This window comes from Panthera uncia (genome assembly GCF_023721935.1).
Source record: "Panthera uncia isolate 11264 chromosome C1 unlocalized genomic scaffold, Puncia_PCG_1.0 HiC_scaffold_3, whole genome shotgun sequence".
NCBI classification, from domain to species: domain Eukaryota; kingdom Metazoa; phylum Chordata; class Mammalia; order Carnivora; family Felidae; genus Panthera; species Panthera uncia.
The window spans coordinates 56203431-56220336 of NW_026057584.1; the positions used below are offsets into that span (position 1 = coordinate 56203431).

General features: G+C 41.4%; 1 protein-coding gene across 1 annotated transcript in view; it reads left to right on the forward strand.

The window, feature by feature from the left end:
* LOC125911395 (uncharacterized) overlaps nt 1-16906 on the forward strand; it is a 74921-nt gene that overhangs the window by 51544 nt on the left and 6471 nt on the right. Inside the window, exons 2-5 of the mRNA XM_049615257.1 lie at nt 8744-8822; nt 10207-10349; nt 11598-11754; nt 16155-16271. Coding sequence (XP_049471214.1) covers nt 8744-8822; nt 10207-10349; nt 11598-11754; nt 16155-16271 — 496 coding nt within the window. The remainder of the gene's footprint in view (nt 1-8743; nt 8823-10206; nt 10350-11597; nt 11755-16154; nt 16272-16906) is intronic.

The window sequence follows — 16906 nt, forward strand, 5'->3', positions numbered from 1 at the left end:
TACTATTATTATATAAATATTATTTATTGCAGATGCAAGAAAAGGGAAATTAATCCTAGGTCACCAAACCCATACTGTTCAAGATACAGTGCTCTAAGCATCACCATCAAATAGATTCTCTATCCTTAAATGCCACCAAACCCTTAAAACCATGCCACAATTTAGTTTACTTCTTATTTGAGTCCTGGCTTTTTGGCAGTTTTAGAAATATCATAACTGGTTGCAAGCGGTTGAAACTGATCAACAATGAATTTGTTGAAAGAATACAGTGTGACTCTCAAAATGAAAAGAAAAGCTAGGGATGAAGCAACTACAGGTTTCCAAGATACTAGATTATGAAACTACAGAGAGAGCTCACCAATTCCTGGAAAAGAGCACCTGATTGGCCTGCTTTGGATCACAAGCTAGGGGCAGAGCACCTTGACTGACAGTCCCGTCAAGGTTACATGCAGTGGTGAAGAGTGGTTCTCAAAAATAAAAGCTGGGGCACCTGGTGGCTCAGTCGGTTGAGCATCCAACTTCAGCTCACGTCGTGATCTCCTGGATCATGGGTTTCAGCCCCTCACTGGGCTCTGGGCTGACAGCTCAGAGCCTGGAACCTGCTTCATATCTCCCCCTCTCTCTCTACCCCTCCCCTGCTGGCAGTCTGTCTCTGTCTCTCTCTCTCTCTCTCAAAAATAAAGATTAAAAAAATCTTTTTTAATTTAATAGAACAAATAAAATAAAAGCAAGTCGATATCATCAGAACCAGAAAGAATAGAAGCAGAGTAAGCAAAAGAGTAACACTTATTATGCACAATAACACTTGTTGCATTTTAATTAATAATTTACATAGTTAATTGTTTGATATTGTCCTTCCCCATCAGGTTTGATGTTCCACAGGGAACATAAAATCCACATGCTTAGCACAGTATACAGCATATATAAGCACTTACTAAATATTTGTTGAATATTGTTTTAAAAAAAGAAATGCCAAGGGTTTCTGGCATATGCTGCATAGACTATCTGTATTCCTTTATTTTAATAACAAATACTTTCAGATGGCCGAATTACATATTAAAGTAGGAAATACTCTTTCCAAAGTTTTCTATTATAAGTGTTGTATTTTAAAATAAAATCACCTCTCAAAACCTCTAGACCATGGCAGGATCCCATGATCTTGTCTACTTCCAAACAACTAATAGTATACAATTACCTGATGCAAAGAACTGGTCGGTAATTTGAATTTTCATTGTGCATTCAGGATGCAACAGCCTCTGGATCTCTGCAGCTGGATTTGATAAAGTAATATTTAAGATCTGATCTAATATCTCCTCTGTAAATCTCCTTGCCTTCCCAAGGAATCAATCCTTCCCCCCCACTCCTCTGTGTGCCACTTTTCCCAGTTCTTAACAAATTCAGTGAGAGTTATTTGTTTATGTACCTGCCTCTACAGCTAAACTATGAGTCCTGTTAACATAAGAAAGTATGTCAGATTCATCTTTATATCGCCAGTGCCTATCACAGAACTTGAAAGTAGGAAGTATTTTTAAATGTTCATTGACTCTGAATCACCATCAAGCAAGAAAGTCTTTAACAAAGAAATAGAATGAGTTCATAGAAACACTAGTCCAGACTCTAAGGAGAGATTTCATCTTCATTTAAAATAATAAGACCAAAAAAGAAAAGAAAAGAAGGAAAAGAGGGAGGGAGGGAGGAAGGATGGGGAGTTTTAGTTCTTTAAGTTGTAGAGAAATTGTAAGTTATTTTTCAAGTGAACCCATTCACGGATTGGCCAGAGAGGTATAATGTCTCTAAATCAAATGATGACAAAAGAAACAACAAAGAACGCAGAAATTCGCCTCTCTAAAATTTCCATTTGTTTCTATCAATCAAGAAGAATGTTAATAAGGAAGTTTCAGCAGGAGTCACTAATTCCTCACCAATGTCAGAAATTTAGTTTCACTTTTCAGAAGCTGCTTGTGGCCATGCTTGCAAAATCAAAACTGTAATTCGTCTCTAGACAATACCTAATTATTACTGATTACTAAGAAATAAGTCAACAAAGATATTTTCCTGTTTACATTCTTATCAGACTGTATCAGAACCATCTGTTTTCAAGTTTGTTGGTTGCTGGGGGTTTTTTTATCCCAAGGGATAAATACTCCACATTGTTCTCCAAATATATGCATGCAAAACTGCCTCTTGCTGCACAGCTGCAATGTTCACTGAAACATTTGGGTAGGGGAAAAAAGAAACACATATTCTTCTGGGAAAGAAAATGAAAAGAAAATTTGATATCTCACTAAATTCACCTTCAAACGAGGGACACGTCTGTCCCATCTCTAAGTACCATCTCCTCACCTGCATGGGTAACTATTGATTCTGTTAAAATATATGTGTAGTTTTAACACATTAACGTGGCACCAATCTAGAAAACATAGTAAAAGACTCTCTAACATGAGAAAGATTCTGCAATTTTAAAACAAATAATATGTGACCCCTTTGTTCCATTGTTCATCAGCTCTAATTTCCTGTGATACACACGATAAATTTTCCTTCTTTAAAGAGAGGCATAATTGTTCCATTGCCAAGAAGCAAGAGTAGGAGATTAAAATTGTGGTATAGACGGAGTTGCTACATGGCTTCGGGCAAGCAATTAACCTTTGGTGTCTCAGTTACTTCATCTGTAAAATAGGGATAAGGGTTTTAGCACAGGTGTGACGCCTGGACTAATTACTATAATTAGCATTATTGATGGGAAAATAAGGTTGACCACTGATTTCACATCTCATGCTAACATCCAAGATCATTTCTATCTCCTCTACACTGAATCACTTTTTTAAGAAGTCTGTAAAAAAAAAAAAAATGATGACAAAAGCCACATATGGAGGCTGGGACAATACAATTACAATGGTCCATACTCACATAGGCATGTATCCATTAAGGTGGATTATGTTTTGGTCATCTGTATTTCTCACTTAGATGTTTTCTACACTTAGGCTAATTATGTAAACCACAAAAATACAAGGAAACCTCACAAGATACCCATTCAACAGGTAACGTGCACCTGCTGCAAAATGTTCTCCAGCTCGTTGGTAGGCGACATGATGACAGTACTATAGTGGCTTCGGCTTGAACTACAGAAATTAGGGTAAGTGAAGTCAAGTAAAAAATATACACTGAAGACCTTGCTCTTGCATCATCAATACTCTCTACTTCCTTGTGCATCATCTGCCTTGCAAGAACCCCAGCTCAAATAGCCAGGACAGAGGACAGGGGTACATGAGGTGCCACCTCTACAAGCATGGGAGGGAGCATTGAAGCTGGGTACAGTAGGGGGTCCTTACACAAGAGCGCAGATAATGACTGTGCTCTGCGTCAAGGGGAGAGACGGAAGACAAAAATGGGGATTCCCTGGGTTCTCATCTAGGACTACGTGCAGCCGCTTTAAAAGAAATTACCTTTGCATGTTGGCGAAAGTGGCAACGAACCACAGAGGGAAACATAAACATTAGAAAGTGCTCCAAAGATCGGTACTCAACATTATGACCTCTGCCTCCTTTTGTGTAAACACGTGTTGTTTGCAGATCCAAAATGCCTCTCCGTGGCTTCCGATACTAGGATTTCTCACCGCAGAGAATTCTCTTTTCTTGAACTGAGTAGACCTCAAGCTCCAAATCTCCCGTGTCTTTGAAGAAGTTAGCCTCTCGACAAGTCCTTCATACTAAGGACTCTATCCCCTGCCTCCATACTTGCCTCAAAATTATAGGCAACAATTTCCAAATTGGAACACTGAAGCTGTTGCCATTTTCATACTCTCCTCACCTATCATAGGCAACATAACAATTAGCATTTTAGCAGGACTAAAACTGCTAACACAACTTCTTATGTCCTACACCATTAAACTCGATTAGAAATCCCTTCACGATTAACATTCATCTCGCTGTATCGCGCTTGAAGGTTAATAATACCCACCATCTCCGGAGAATGGGGGGGGGGGGGGGGGGCGAGGAGGGGAGCGTAAGCAGGAAAAGAGGAGCCGCGGAGGCGGCGGGAGAGGGAATTTCCCCTTCAGTCCACTAGAGGGTGGCTCGGCAGGCAGGACGCCTGAGACCGAGGGAGGCACGGCTCCCTGTCTGGCTCGCCTGCCTTGACTTGGTAAGATGAACAACATTAGTATTCATCGTTCTCTGTGCTTCACTCTCCGTAGGTTTTAATTTCTAATAAGCCCCTTCACAAATGCCAGAAGTCATTGTTGGCTGGGCCAAAGCGCGACGGGGGAAAAAATATCCACCTACGATATTAGACTGCTTAAAATGACATCCCGTCTAATTCTTCTCCATCAACACTGGGTAAGAGAAATACATAACATGTATTAGCAGAACCTAAGTTTAAGACCTTCATACGTTATGCAGCAGTACGCGTGTGCTGCGGACGTGGCTATGGGGTGAACCGTGCATGTACGTTATAGGGCAGGGCAGTTACATTACAGACAATGCATAAAGAAATGTACCTAACCTTTAGCACGCCGGCCAGTTCTGCTTCATAGGACCGAGTTATCCATGAAATGCAGTAGGACATTTTGTAGTGAATATCCTACTTAATGGACTTTCTTAGACCCAGCCACCTATGCGGATTTATATAACGGAGGAAGAAACAGAAATGTTACCAGTGAAAGAAAAACCGCCAAATTTTCCCTCGTCAAAATATGTTCTAAGAAAGAAGGCATGGGGGAATGAGCCTGTTTTGGTGGACTCCACACAGAGGTTAAAGCAAAATATAATACCTTTCTCTATCTGTAATATTGTTCAGTGTAGCAAACCCTTTTGCTTGTTACAGTACAGTAAATGGGGTGTTTAATTTGGGATTCAATGTAGTCTAGAGTCAAGGTGCAGCAGTTTTATTACAGAAATACAATTTTATTGGAGGCTGAAGATTTAATTTCCACCTTACGTAGAGAGCCATAAACGTCATATGCCTATTTTACATTTTGCATAGCATTTGATATATGTAATTTCTGGTCTAATTTTAGAGTTTGAAAAGGTGGAAGAGTCACAATATGTCGATTCAAATTCTCCAACATTTTAGCCACAAATGCCATTGAAAAATGAGCAATTTTCTGTTTCTCAGTCCTGGATTTGAAGTTATTTCTTCCCTCCGCCGATTGAATTCTGGATCACACCCTTTCCAGTTCCAACTAATTAGGTTCACCGCAAAGCCACCCACAGAACACCTTTGCGTGGGAGCAAATGCTTCCTTTGTTTAAATTTGTCTACTAGTTAGTATTGTACTTAAAAGTAAGATGGTCACATGATATGGATAGTTTCTCTATTGTGCTTAATATCTGTCTGGGTCACATGTTAATGGCTGTTCCGATGGATGCATTTGGAATACAACAATTTGGAAATGTATTGGGAGGGTTGAATTTGAAGAAAATAATCAAATGAAGTTAGCTGTAAAGCTATATAAACATTGAAGTCCAAATTTGGGAACTGTGTCATTCTCTTTCCTTCAAACGTATTCGTTACAGGAAACACACTAAACACTGCCTTTCCCATCTGTTTCCCTTTGCAGCGTTAGTTCTCTTCAACATTTCATACCTTCTCTTGGCCGCCAGGTGGAGCCCTTTGTTTATGGACATCTGTCCATTTCCTTTTTCTCGAAGATGCTACCAGATAAATAGCTCCAAAGCTAAAATACTGTTGCAAACACGAAAATTTAACACCCACAGATAAAAAAGTAAAGCTTTTCCAGGCGCTGGTATAATAAACCTTGCCTTAAGAGTCCTATTGCTACTAGATTTAATAGCGTACACATTTTCCTATTTACAACTTCTGCACACCAAACAGCAGAAAATAATACTATTGTGTGTGCCATAAACAGTGTTGCTGCAGGTCTGTTTTATGTAGCATCATCGTTTTTATAATCTCAAATGTTTAGCAACTGCGATCAAAAGGCAAAAAAAAAAAAAAACCAACCCGCAAACCTATATGCTATGAGCCTCAGTTTTCTTCAGTCTTAAAAAATATACACCTCATTAAGAAGAAAATGTTTTCCTTCAGACAAAAGAGAGTGGTAATTCAGCCGTAGGTAATAGAGGGCAATGTCAAATTCTTCTCTTATTCAAATTCATCTCTCTTCTATTTGAGATCCAGTTAAGGGTAAGTCAAAATCTATCTTACCTTTGGTTCTATTTAGCAGCTAATAAAAAAATGAATGCTATTAGCAATGCTTAATTCTTACATTGTTCAATTATTTTGATATTCTTATTTTAAAGAATCAGTTAAAGATCTTCTCATGAACAAAAGGCAGTAATATAAGAAAAAATTAGAGCCCTGATTTGCATGCACAAATAACTGTGGAATGAGTTCACCTAAACTAGTTTGCCAATGACCTCAACCTTGATCTGGAAAGATCATTTAGTCACGAGTAAAACATTCACATTCTCTACGCTAACTCTGTCTTGGATCTTTTCTCAAGGTAGATTACTAACTGTGACGTTCCTGGGTCTAGGTCTATTAATAACGTATGCATTTAACAACACTAGGGCGTTCTGTATTTGATTGAACTGTCATTTCTGTTGCATTTTTTTATTTTAGTCAGGATTTTCTTTGTTTTATATATATGTATGTATATATAAAATTTTGCTTAAGCATCTGCAAAGCGGAGAGTGGAGGAGAATTTGTGGGTATGCTTTACTGAATCGGTCTCTGGGCCTGAGAAAAGTGGCTTTTCTTTTGGTATCCAAACTGGTTCTGCAATCTGCCATCAGAAGCTAGCTGCGTAGGAGCCCTCATACAACAAAATGCTGGAACCACCATTTTGCTGTCCGCTCGCACACCATAAAATGGTGGGACAGAAAACAGTTAACACATTGTGCCCGCGAGAGTTGTCTTTGAAAGTATTCTACTCTCTGATCCAAATATCGAGCTGCTTTTTTAAAATATTGTTACCAAGGGACTAAAGGTATTCATTTTTCTTTAATATATAGAAACTCTGTGTGTGTGTGTGTGTGTGTGTGTGTGTGTGATGCTGGAAGAATCGGCAGTATACATTCCACCAAAGAATAGAAAGAACTGGTGAAAAATAAACACTAGAGCTCAGAGGGAAAGCAAACCTAAATAAAAAACGCAGATCCTGAAATTACTTCTCACAGCTCACAAAAGCCTTGTGGTGAATTTGGCCTCGATGACTCCTTTCATTTCAGCATCCACTTGGTGCAATTTAGAGTTAGGAAATTTAAGAGGAAATTCTTCCTTTATCTTCATCTTTTTTTTTTCTTTTTTTAGAGTAAATGTCCTGTAAAAATTAAGAGCAAGCCCATATTTGACTCTCACCTGGGACCCCCACGCTCATTTTTTATAGGAGAAAAAAACAAAACCAAACAAAACAATCGTCCCCTCTTCTTCCATTTCTTCTGCTCTTAGTTTTAGTCATTAAAAAATGCCGCCTTCGCTCTGTTTAAGTGTGGAAATTCTCATTTTTCTGCAGTGCTTCAGACGCTCATAGACTCCTTGGGGACATAGTGAGGAGCTAACCAGTGCACATGGGAAATGAGAATTTTCGTGGTTAGGAAAACTGCAGCGTTTGGTAATTTTCCACATGGAGTACGAGTCAGCAGTGACTTTTTTCTTTTAAACATAATGACTTTACTCAAGCACTTGGTATATAGAGTTGTAGGTTCGAGTTCGAACATTTGAACGCGTGGGAAGTTCTTACAAAATTTAACTAGACCCATCTTTATAAACATTGTCACTGTTTCCGAGTGCATAATAAATAGGTTGGAAGAGGATCCCCTCCCTTCTCCCCGCCAGCCCCGACAGAATTATAAAAGGCTACTGTCTATAAATGAGAAATAACCCTGGAGGACCCACCAGCCGGTCATGCAGTATATGACACAGACCACCAGGGGCTGAAATGAAACCACTAACACTTTTTTCATAGGATCATTAGCTAGAGTGAAACAAGGTGTCCGAGTGAAAAGACGGGGAGGTTGACCTGGCTCCTTACCTTTGCATGCCTTCACTTTAATTATTTTTTGCATTAAAATTAAACACTAATATTCCATTTTATAATTTAAACACGTGGTCACCCAAAGACAATACGTCGCTTTTTGTGTTGTTAAACGATTCATAATGTGTTATTCTGTGGTTACTATTTATGGCCGGTTTTCAATAGATACTAACCATCTTGTGAAAATGCCAATTTAGATTTCAGGCTAAGGGGAGGGTTATTTTTAAAATTTTCCCTGTTGTACTTTATGAGGCAAAATTAATTGATTGGTTTTGAAATTTGGGTCTTAAGTTAAAATCTGCCTCCAACCAAGATGGGTAGGTCTAGGGTTCACGGAGTGAGTTTGCTTAAGTTCTTGACCTTGTACTGACAGTCACTGGGAAGGATATGTTCTCTTTATAATAGCTGCTTTACAATTTCAGAGACATTGCTCAGCTCTCGCATGTGCTAATGCTAGTTGCCCCCTGTACCTTAAGTAAAGCCAATCCAATAAATTTACGATTGTGGTTGGGAAATAAATGTCACGTCAGTAACTCTCAACCAGGTATCAGAAGAAGGAGTATGTGATTGTTTAGTCCAAAAATTAAGTTTCGTGTTTTTAATTGGTGTCATATCCTGTCCCAAGTCTATAGTGCTTCTATCAAAGGCACCTATATTAACCTGAAGGGGAATCATGATAGCAACTCCTTTTATCCCCTGGCTCAAATGTTTGGGTGTGCAACCCTAATTTTTGTTAAAACACTTTCAGGCCAAGGCAACAGGAAATCGTAAACGTGGCTACACCATGAAAATAATTTTCGAGTACGTTATTTCTCTCCGTGTTCAGAGTGAGTTGTGCAAGCTGCAGAGGAAACTGTTGTATCATTAAACCCAGTGCGACGAAAACAGCCACTCTTCCAGCAAAATAACTACCCTCCTCCTTTCATAAATCTTGATTCCAACTAGACGGAGGCCAGAAATTGACTCTGTCTCTCACATCAGTGGCTTAAAACTGTTGCATCACAGTAGTATGTTCAAAGGGAATCAGAACTATCCAACAACAACTTCAGGGGCAGGGAGGCAATTATAACTGACAGCCAGATGTCTGGCCTGGCTGCTTTAATACCCATCAAGACTGCAGATGGTCTTGAGACCTCTGCATCCAAACAGTGAGTCCCAGTGAATGATAAACAACAATACCACAAATCATCAGCGCAAACCAAAAATGCCACTGGGACTGATCAAGATTTCAGATGTCAAGAGTTGGCCACCTTCTCTCCCTTCTTCTCCACCTCCCCCACGCCTGACCCCTCTCCCAAACAAAAAGCTTGTTAGTGGTGGAGGGCCCAGCAGGAAATGTTTTTACACCCAGGGCCAAATGCTAATCCTTCACTGAAGCTTTTAATATATTTAAATGTTTAGATGAAGGAGGCAAGAAACGGATTCCAGTAGAAATCACTTGACATGTGGGATATGGAGATTTCATAATTTGGTTAAGTCTATATTACATTCAGTGGACTTCCTCTTCAATTTAGGATTACCTTAAAGGAGCACATTCTAATTCAAAGAGAAAGGGAATTGGCTTGAATTATCCTTTAAGCAACTACCAGCATGAAACTTTTCGTTCCTTAAATGCGTGTTTCTGGGACAAAGCACGAATAAGTTCTTAACCTATCCAGGTGCACGTATTTCTTCATTTCTTCATATTCACTGGCTGCACATTGTGTTGTCTTGAAATACTTCTTTGGGCATAACTAGACTTGACATGTACTTGCGATTCATAAACTATTACAAATATCAAACCACGCTCCTCCAAATACGGCTAAAGGATTCTGGGGAAAACTCGGTAAAATTGTCTTGGTGTGTAAAGTGGTTTGAATTTTTCACGATGGCTTCAAATATTTGCAAAACTGAAAGAACTAGGTTCTTCCAATAATCAGTGGTGGATTTTTCAGTGCGGTGACCGGTTTTGCCGTTTTCACCCGTGTCTCTTAAAGTAACTACAAATATGCCTTCTCAAGCAAATTCCTTTCTATGAAGTCTTCACAAAGGTGTTTCGAGTTCCCATTTCAGATACATCTCCCTTTTGTGACGTTCTCCCCAAGGGCTGCGGTGCACACTCCTGTAGTTATCTGTCCCAAACCCATTTTGAAACTCGGCTTTCTCAATAAAAATGTCAAAACCAGGGGCCTTTCAGAGTAGCTGCTATGAACACGAGCCCTTTCTTCACAGCCGGCCTGACCGTGTCTTCAGTCTCCATCAGAGACCTGCTGCGTGTGGACACGCATAGCAGTTTTCCCAACAGAGACGCATCGAATGCCCTTTTCCGGAAACAACACTTCCAGAAATGTGCTGACCAAGAAGAAACAGCAGGGGTGAGAGAGGTGGCCAAAGCACTCACAACATCTTAACAAGCACTAATTAAATGTCTTTCTTTAAAAATATGGCTTAAGAAAGCCAAATACAATAACTTCTTACAGATGGTTTTAGGAACTAACAAGACCCATAGGAAATGGTGCAGTCATTAAGATTAGTGTCCCCAAAGTCTCCTACAACCATTAGTGACTGGAGGTGCTGTGCACTTTAGGAAGAAATGATGAGAGTCTGTCTGATGTGAAGTGCCCCCCACCCCCCGCCCACCACCACCATTTGTCTCCGAAGGGAACTTTGCATCTGTGTTAGTGCATTACACAGTCAATTATTGAAAGAGCTAGTCAATTGAATATAAAACGAGTATTAGCAGCCTTGAAATCTAGTTTTCTGTCGGGGGGCCAAAGTTATCGTGAAAAAGGATCGTCAGTACCAAAAAGGCAGGAACTGTGTGTTATCATATCAATACCTCAAGTTCCAACACATAGTGGGCATGTGGTAAGTGCTCATTCATTTACTGGACAAATATTCCTTTAGTGGTTACCCTGTGCAGGCACGGGCGAAGCTTTGGAAATAAAGTAAACGAGAAGACAGATAAGGCACCTACCTTTTAGAATAGATAGCCTGTGTGAAGATGTTTGTTAAAGGGATGGATGGATGGATGGATGGACGGATGGATAAATGATCTAATAAAAGTATTTCTCAGACGCACTTCTGACTTTCCTTTAGGATACGAGCCTTGGGCTGAGCTCATTCAAAGAAATGTAGAGCCAGGTTCCCAAGAGAGATGGCTCAAGACAATCCCTGTGGCAGTGATTGGCTTCAGCGTGGGCTTGGAAATAGACGCTTCCACGGCAATCTGAGTTTTAGACGAAGGAGCTACTAGTGTGAAATGAAGTTTAAAGGATCTTAGAACCCGTTCGAGATTACTATTAGCACTAGCGTTCTTAATAGGATCTGAAGACGCGCCTCTGGTAATAAAGGAAAACCCAGGCCTGACACTCAGAAAAAAGATTTTCACCTTCAAAATATAACTAAAAGACTAAAAGGTAAGTGTGTGTCCGAATGTATGATTCAGAAAAGACCTCTTGTTTCTAGCTATGTGTGTAATCCCCCTCTGGAAGACGTGTCTTGACAGCCCCCAACTGCTTTTCACTCTGGCAGGCTTCTTGATCTCTTTGCTGTTTTGTTTTTCTTAAAAAATTCTATTCCCATTTGCCATTATTCAGCTGCTTAATGCTGATGTTCTACAGCTTGTAGATGCAGGCTTCATGATGCAGACTGGCATCCAGGAGCAAAATGACTGTTTGGAACCAGTAAGACCAGAGGGACAGGAGACCTTCACACCCGCTCCCCAGGGCAGTTGGCTGAGTGCTTTGGGGACGTGGGCCCTGTCACAGAAAGCATCAGGTAAAACTTCTTGGTGGGAAACAATAAGTCAACCTAGCCTGGCCGTGGGGGAGGTGGGGGAAGGGATTCAGGGGGAAAACTCCTGCCTAGGCGTTTTCTGTAAAACAGCTAGTTAACTGGATGGTTGCTGGTTGCTTTGCAGTATGATGAGAGAGAATTTCCAAGTTATTGGGTTGACAGGCCAGCACCGGACCCCATAGAAACACCTGTGCCAAGTCACTCCGTTTGTCAACATGACTTACCAACCACCACCACCACCCTTCACAAACAAAGAATCCTTACGGCGACCGGTGGGAGAAAACAAACTCTCTTTGGATGTGGTGTGATTTATTTCATGCATTCACTCAACAAACACTTACTAAGAAACTCTTCAGTGTCATTTGCCGAATAACTCTACCTGAGCAACTTGGCAGAAAACAAAGAGCTGCTAAAGAAGCTATTAGGGGAAAACATTAAAATTATAGCATTACAAATCAAATCTTCAGGCTTGGGGACAGAGTTGGGGGAAAAGTTGCTGCATGTGGCTACCATTCACAAGGTGATTGCTTGCCACAAGACCCCACTGCACTCCATTCCTTCCTTTCATTTTGTTGTTTAATGGCTACAATGAATCTATTAAGTAGGACTCATTATTCTCATCTTATAGATGAAGAAACCGACGGCCAAAGAGGTTCAGTAACATCTAGTAAGTGGGAAGATGTGGTTTGCACTTTCAGTCTCTGCAAACCTCCCTCCAAAGCCCACAGGAGTCTCCGGCTTCTCTCACATGCTCTACTGCTCACATTTGAAGCCAATTAATATTCAAGTCGAAACTTTAGGTGATTGTCACTAACGCATCTCACACATGTGAGAGTTGAGTGAGTGTCTTTTAAGTGCATGTGTTAAATGCAACATTCACAGGTATGGTCCAAAAATGTTAGTAATATTTTATGAGCTCCAAATCTCATTCTTTGTGTTCTCTTTTACATCAGACCTCTCTCAGAGGGGCTATAGATACAAGGTTTCAGATCAAAAGTTGTTGATCTTGAGGGCATTTTGCTAAGTGAAATATGCCAGACAAAGAAAGAGGAATGCAGCGCAATCTCACTTACATGTGGAATTTTTAAAAATCAGATATGGTGGAAACGGGGATCCGATTTGTAGTTGGTGGGAGTGGGGCAGGAGGGTGATTTAGGTAAAGGTGGCCAAATGGTACAAACTTCCAGTTGTAAGATAAATAAGTCCTGGAGACGTAACGTACAACGTGACGGCTATGGTTAGCAATGCTGTATTGTAGATTTGAGAGTTGCTAAGAGAGGGGTGTGTGTGTGTGTGTGTGTGTTTGAGGTGGGGTGCAGAGACAGAGGGAGAATCTTAAGCAGATTCCATGCCTAGCGCAGAGCCCAATAAGGAACTTGATCTCATGACTGTGAGAGCATGACTTCCACCAAAATCAAGAGTCAGGTGCTTAACTGACTGAACCACCCAGGCTCCTGGAGGGTAGATCTTAAACGTTCTCATATGTAAGAACTACGTGATTGGATGGGGCCCCTATGTGTGGTGATGAATATTAACTAATCTTATTGTGGTAGTCATTTTGCAATCTAGACAAATATCAAATCATTCTGGTGTGCATCTTAAACATACTCAATGCCATATGTTAATTCTGCCTCAATAAAAACGAGGAGGGGGAAGGTGTTGCCTTTTCCTCTCCCCGACAGCACAGTCTTGCCTATGTTCCTACGGCAGCTGTGATGGTCAAGGAGCCCACATATGTGATGCCTGACAGGAATGTCCCTCAGGGGTCTGAGGTGCTGGTAGGGAAGAGGAAAGAGGAGGGGAGGAAAAGCAAAGCTAGCAAAGCAGAGGGAGAAGCAAGGCAGAAGGAGAGAGAAAACCGCTCTCCTGTCTTCCTCTCGCATCCTTGTAGCCAGTTCTGTGGTCACTTCACAAACAGCCGGCCATTTGTCACCATCTTCCAGGTGGCCTCCCCCCTCACCCAGGCTGCTTTCAGAAATGAGCAAAAGAAGTGTGTGGGGGCAGAAGACCCAGAAGTTTTGGCTTGTCATCTGAAACTTATGAACCCAGGCAAACCATGAGCCTCTCTGGGTCTGTTTCCTCATCTGTAAAAATAATAAGGTGCTCTTCACCAAATATTGAACATCTAATGAGATTGTGCATTTTCAATAGTTTCATTGAGTTATAATTGATACATGACAAACTGCATATGTTTAAGAGACAGCACATTTAAAAGGGCATTTGTAAACCATAGAATTTTCTTCTCCACCAGGCTTAAAATCTCTCAGTAGTGCCTGAATTTTTGAAGACAGTTTCTGCTTAATCTTTTTGATGTTTGTTTGCTTGTTTGTTTGTTTGTTTGAGACAAAGCACAAGCAAGGAAGGGGCAGAGAGAGAGAGAGAGAGGGAGACAGAGGATCCAAAGTGGACTCCCAGCACCCCTTTATTATTTATTTATTTATTTTTATTTTTTTAAGTGAGAGAGAAGAAGGGAAGGAAGGAGGGGGAGGGGCAGAGAGAGGAGGGAAGGAGAGAATCCCAAGCAGGCTCCACACTGTCAGTGCAGAGCCCGACATGGGGCTCGAACTCACAAACCGTGAGATCATGACCTGAGCGGAAATCAAGTCAGATGCCTGACCAACTGAGCCACCCAGGCGCCCCTTCCTTCCTTCCTTCATTCTTTTTTCTTTTTTCTTTTTTTTTTTTTTTTAAATCTGCTTAATTTTTAAGAGCCCTTCATAACCAGGCTGCGCCTTAGCTGGTCAACCTCATTTCTCACCACTTCCTGATTCAGTCACTCTGATACAATAAGACTAACCTTCCTCATTTCACATTCTTTTAGCTGGCTTTTCCCTGGAACACTACCATAAACTCCAAGCTCCCACCACTCATGGGCCAACACCTTCATAGTCCTGCATTCATTCAGCCCTTGACTGAGCACAGACTGTCTGCCAAGCACTGATCCAGGCCCTGGGACTGCTTCTGCGAGCCAGCAAGACAAGTCTGCTGTCCTCAAGGACCTCCGAGAGGGCCCTCTGCAGTCTACCAGGTGCTCTCTTGCCGGAATCGTCCCTCCCTGGACAAGTCCTCCCAGCTTCCAGTTCCCTCTCCTCTGTGAAACCTTTCTGAATTCCTATTAACTCATGATCTTGTCCCTCTTTGTTTCCTACGGCACCTGAAGGCTGTTTCATACAATTCGATGTGTGTCATTTTATTTCATAAAATTCCCACAGATTGAAAGCACCGTGCAGGAATCTATTTTTCCACATCCTCACAACCCCGAATAGACGCACGAAATGCCTATTGATTTCAGAAGAGTACACCAGAAAGGCAGGGCATGTGGGAGAAACTTTCTGAGGGAACAGAACCCCCCATGGCCACTCTGTGTCACATGCACGATGGGCTGGTTGGCTCCTTGGGAAGGGCAGCACCAGCGAGGACAGACTGATTCATGGCTTGTCCAAAGCCAACCACAGGGGAAGCCACGCTCAAGGACATGTTCCTGCCGCCAGCGAAAGACGAGTGTCTCCTAGCAACCAGATTCCAGTGGCTTCCTGGCCTCCAGAGTTTGCCCCTGCTCACTGCTTTGTTGCCTCTGGGTTTGCATTTTGGCGTTTGCTGACCATGGCATTCATTCTTGATTCCAAAACTTGAGGAAGAATGTCTGATCCGTAAGCTAGCTGACTGGACTAGCTCTGAGAACCATTTCATTCATGACATCCTTTCGGTAATGCTATAACTTTCAAGGAACAGAATGTTTGCTCTTAGCTTAAAAAGGGTGAATACATTTTCCCCCAAGATTTTTATTTATATCAGAGCAGCTGGTTTGAAAGATACATAAAAAGGGAAGAGCATACATTCTTTCCATCAAATAATCAAAAAGTACTCAGACATTTTCAAAAAAGATACACTGTCATTCAAAACCTGTTTCAGCAATAAACTTTAACTTGGCAAATTCACAGATGCAGAAGGAAAGGCAAGTCAAATTTGAAGAAAATGACTCAAGGTCGTTAAAAGTTTGGATGGCTAATAAAATTATGTCTGCTGCAATATATGGCCTCAGCATCAATTCTTTCAGGGTTCTTTCTAGAGATTTCCAGCCTCAGCTCTGTTGTAGGTAGTGCTACGTTTTTAAACTGGCAGGATGAAATTTAGCAGCTAACATTGTCTTTTTTGTTTTCTCTTGTTCTAATCAAATATTCATCAAGACACAGTCAGTTACTCATCCATTTTTTAAAAAATGTAGTTCAGACTTCATGGTGAGGAGCTCAAAACCAACTCTAAATATAGCCTTAATTCCCCAAGCCCCATAAATGCGCGTGAAAATTCGGATGACTTTTCTCTTTCAAAAATAACAACTCGGAGACTGAAAGGTGAATGAAGTGCCTGCGTCATGTTCTCAGAGGACTGGTACCCCCTGATACCCGAGCCAACCCCGAACCACCGCTGCCTGAAATTGCCTTTGATTCGCGAGGAGCAAACCCAGGCTTGCAGAGCCCGCTGCTTCTCCATTCCGCACAGTGAGCTTGGTCTCTGTCGAGTTATGAGTCCTTGGGAGGTATCTCTCCCGTTTCCTCTCCCTTTCCCTCCCCTTCCCCCAGCAAGAACAGTCACAAAGTCTCAAGTTGAAGATTCATTCTAACTATTTCAGTGGTGGGGGAGGAGTCTCACTAAACCTAAAATCGAGACTTTGAGGGATGGGTTTGTACTAAAGCAGTGTTGAATATTCCCTAGAACAATTTAACGAGCTCTTTGATACGCTCTTCTGGGGCTCTGTGCACGTTCGTTTTAAGGGTGCAGAATTCATCACGTGGTTAAAACCATGCACCCCTGCGTTACCCACGGCTTGTTCGTTGAGAGACCTTATTTGTGAATCGAGGCTTTTCTTATTGTCTCAGGTTGTTCTTCTTTCCCTGAAATGGTTAGGACACCCACCAACTCTCTTTGGAGAGTGGGTATCCTTAAAGTCCCCCGGTGAAAAGGAAAAGCTGTGCTGTCCCGCACTTGTGTAAGGTCTGGTTCCTCACTCTCTTTTCCATGCAACTCCATTCACGTGTTGCGTGAGGACTAAGTCAGCTAAGTGCAGCATCGTCATGGCTTTTCAAAGGGGGAAAAGTAATCCTGACTTCTCTGCAGGCCCTTTTTAAGCACCAGT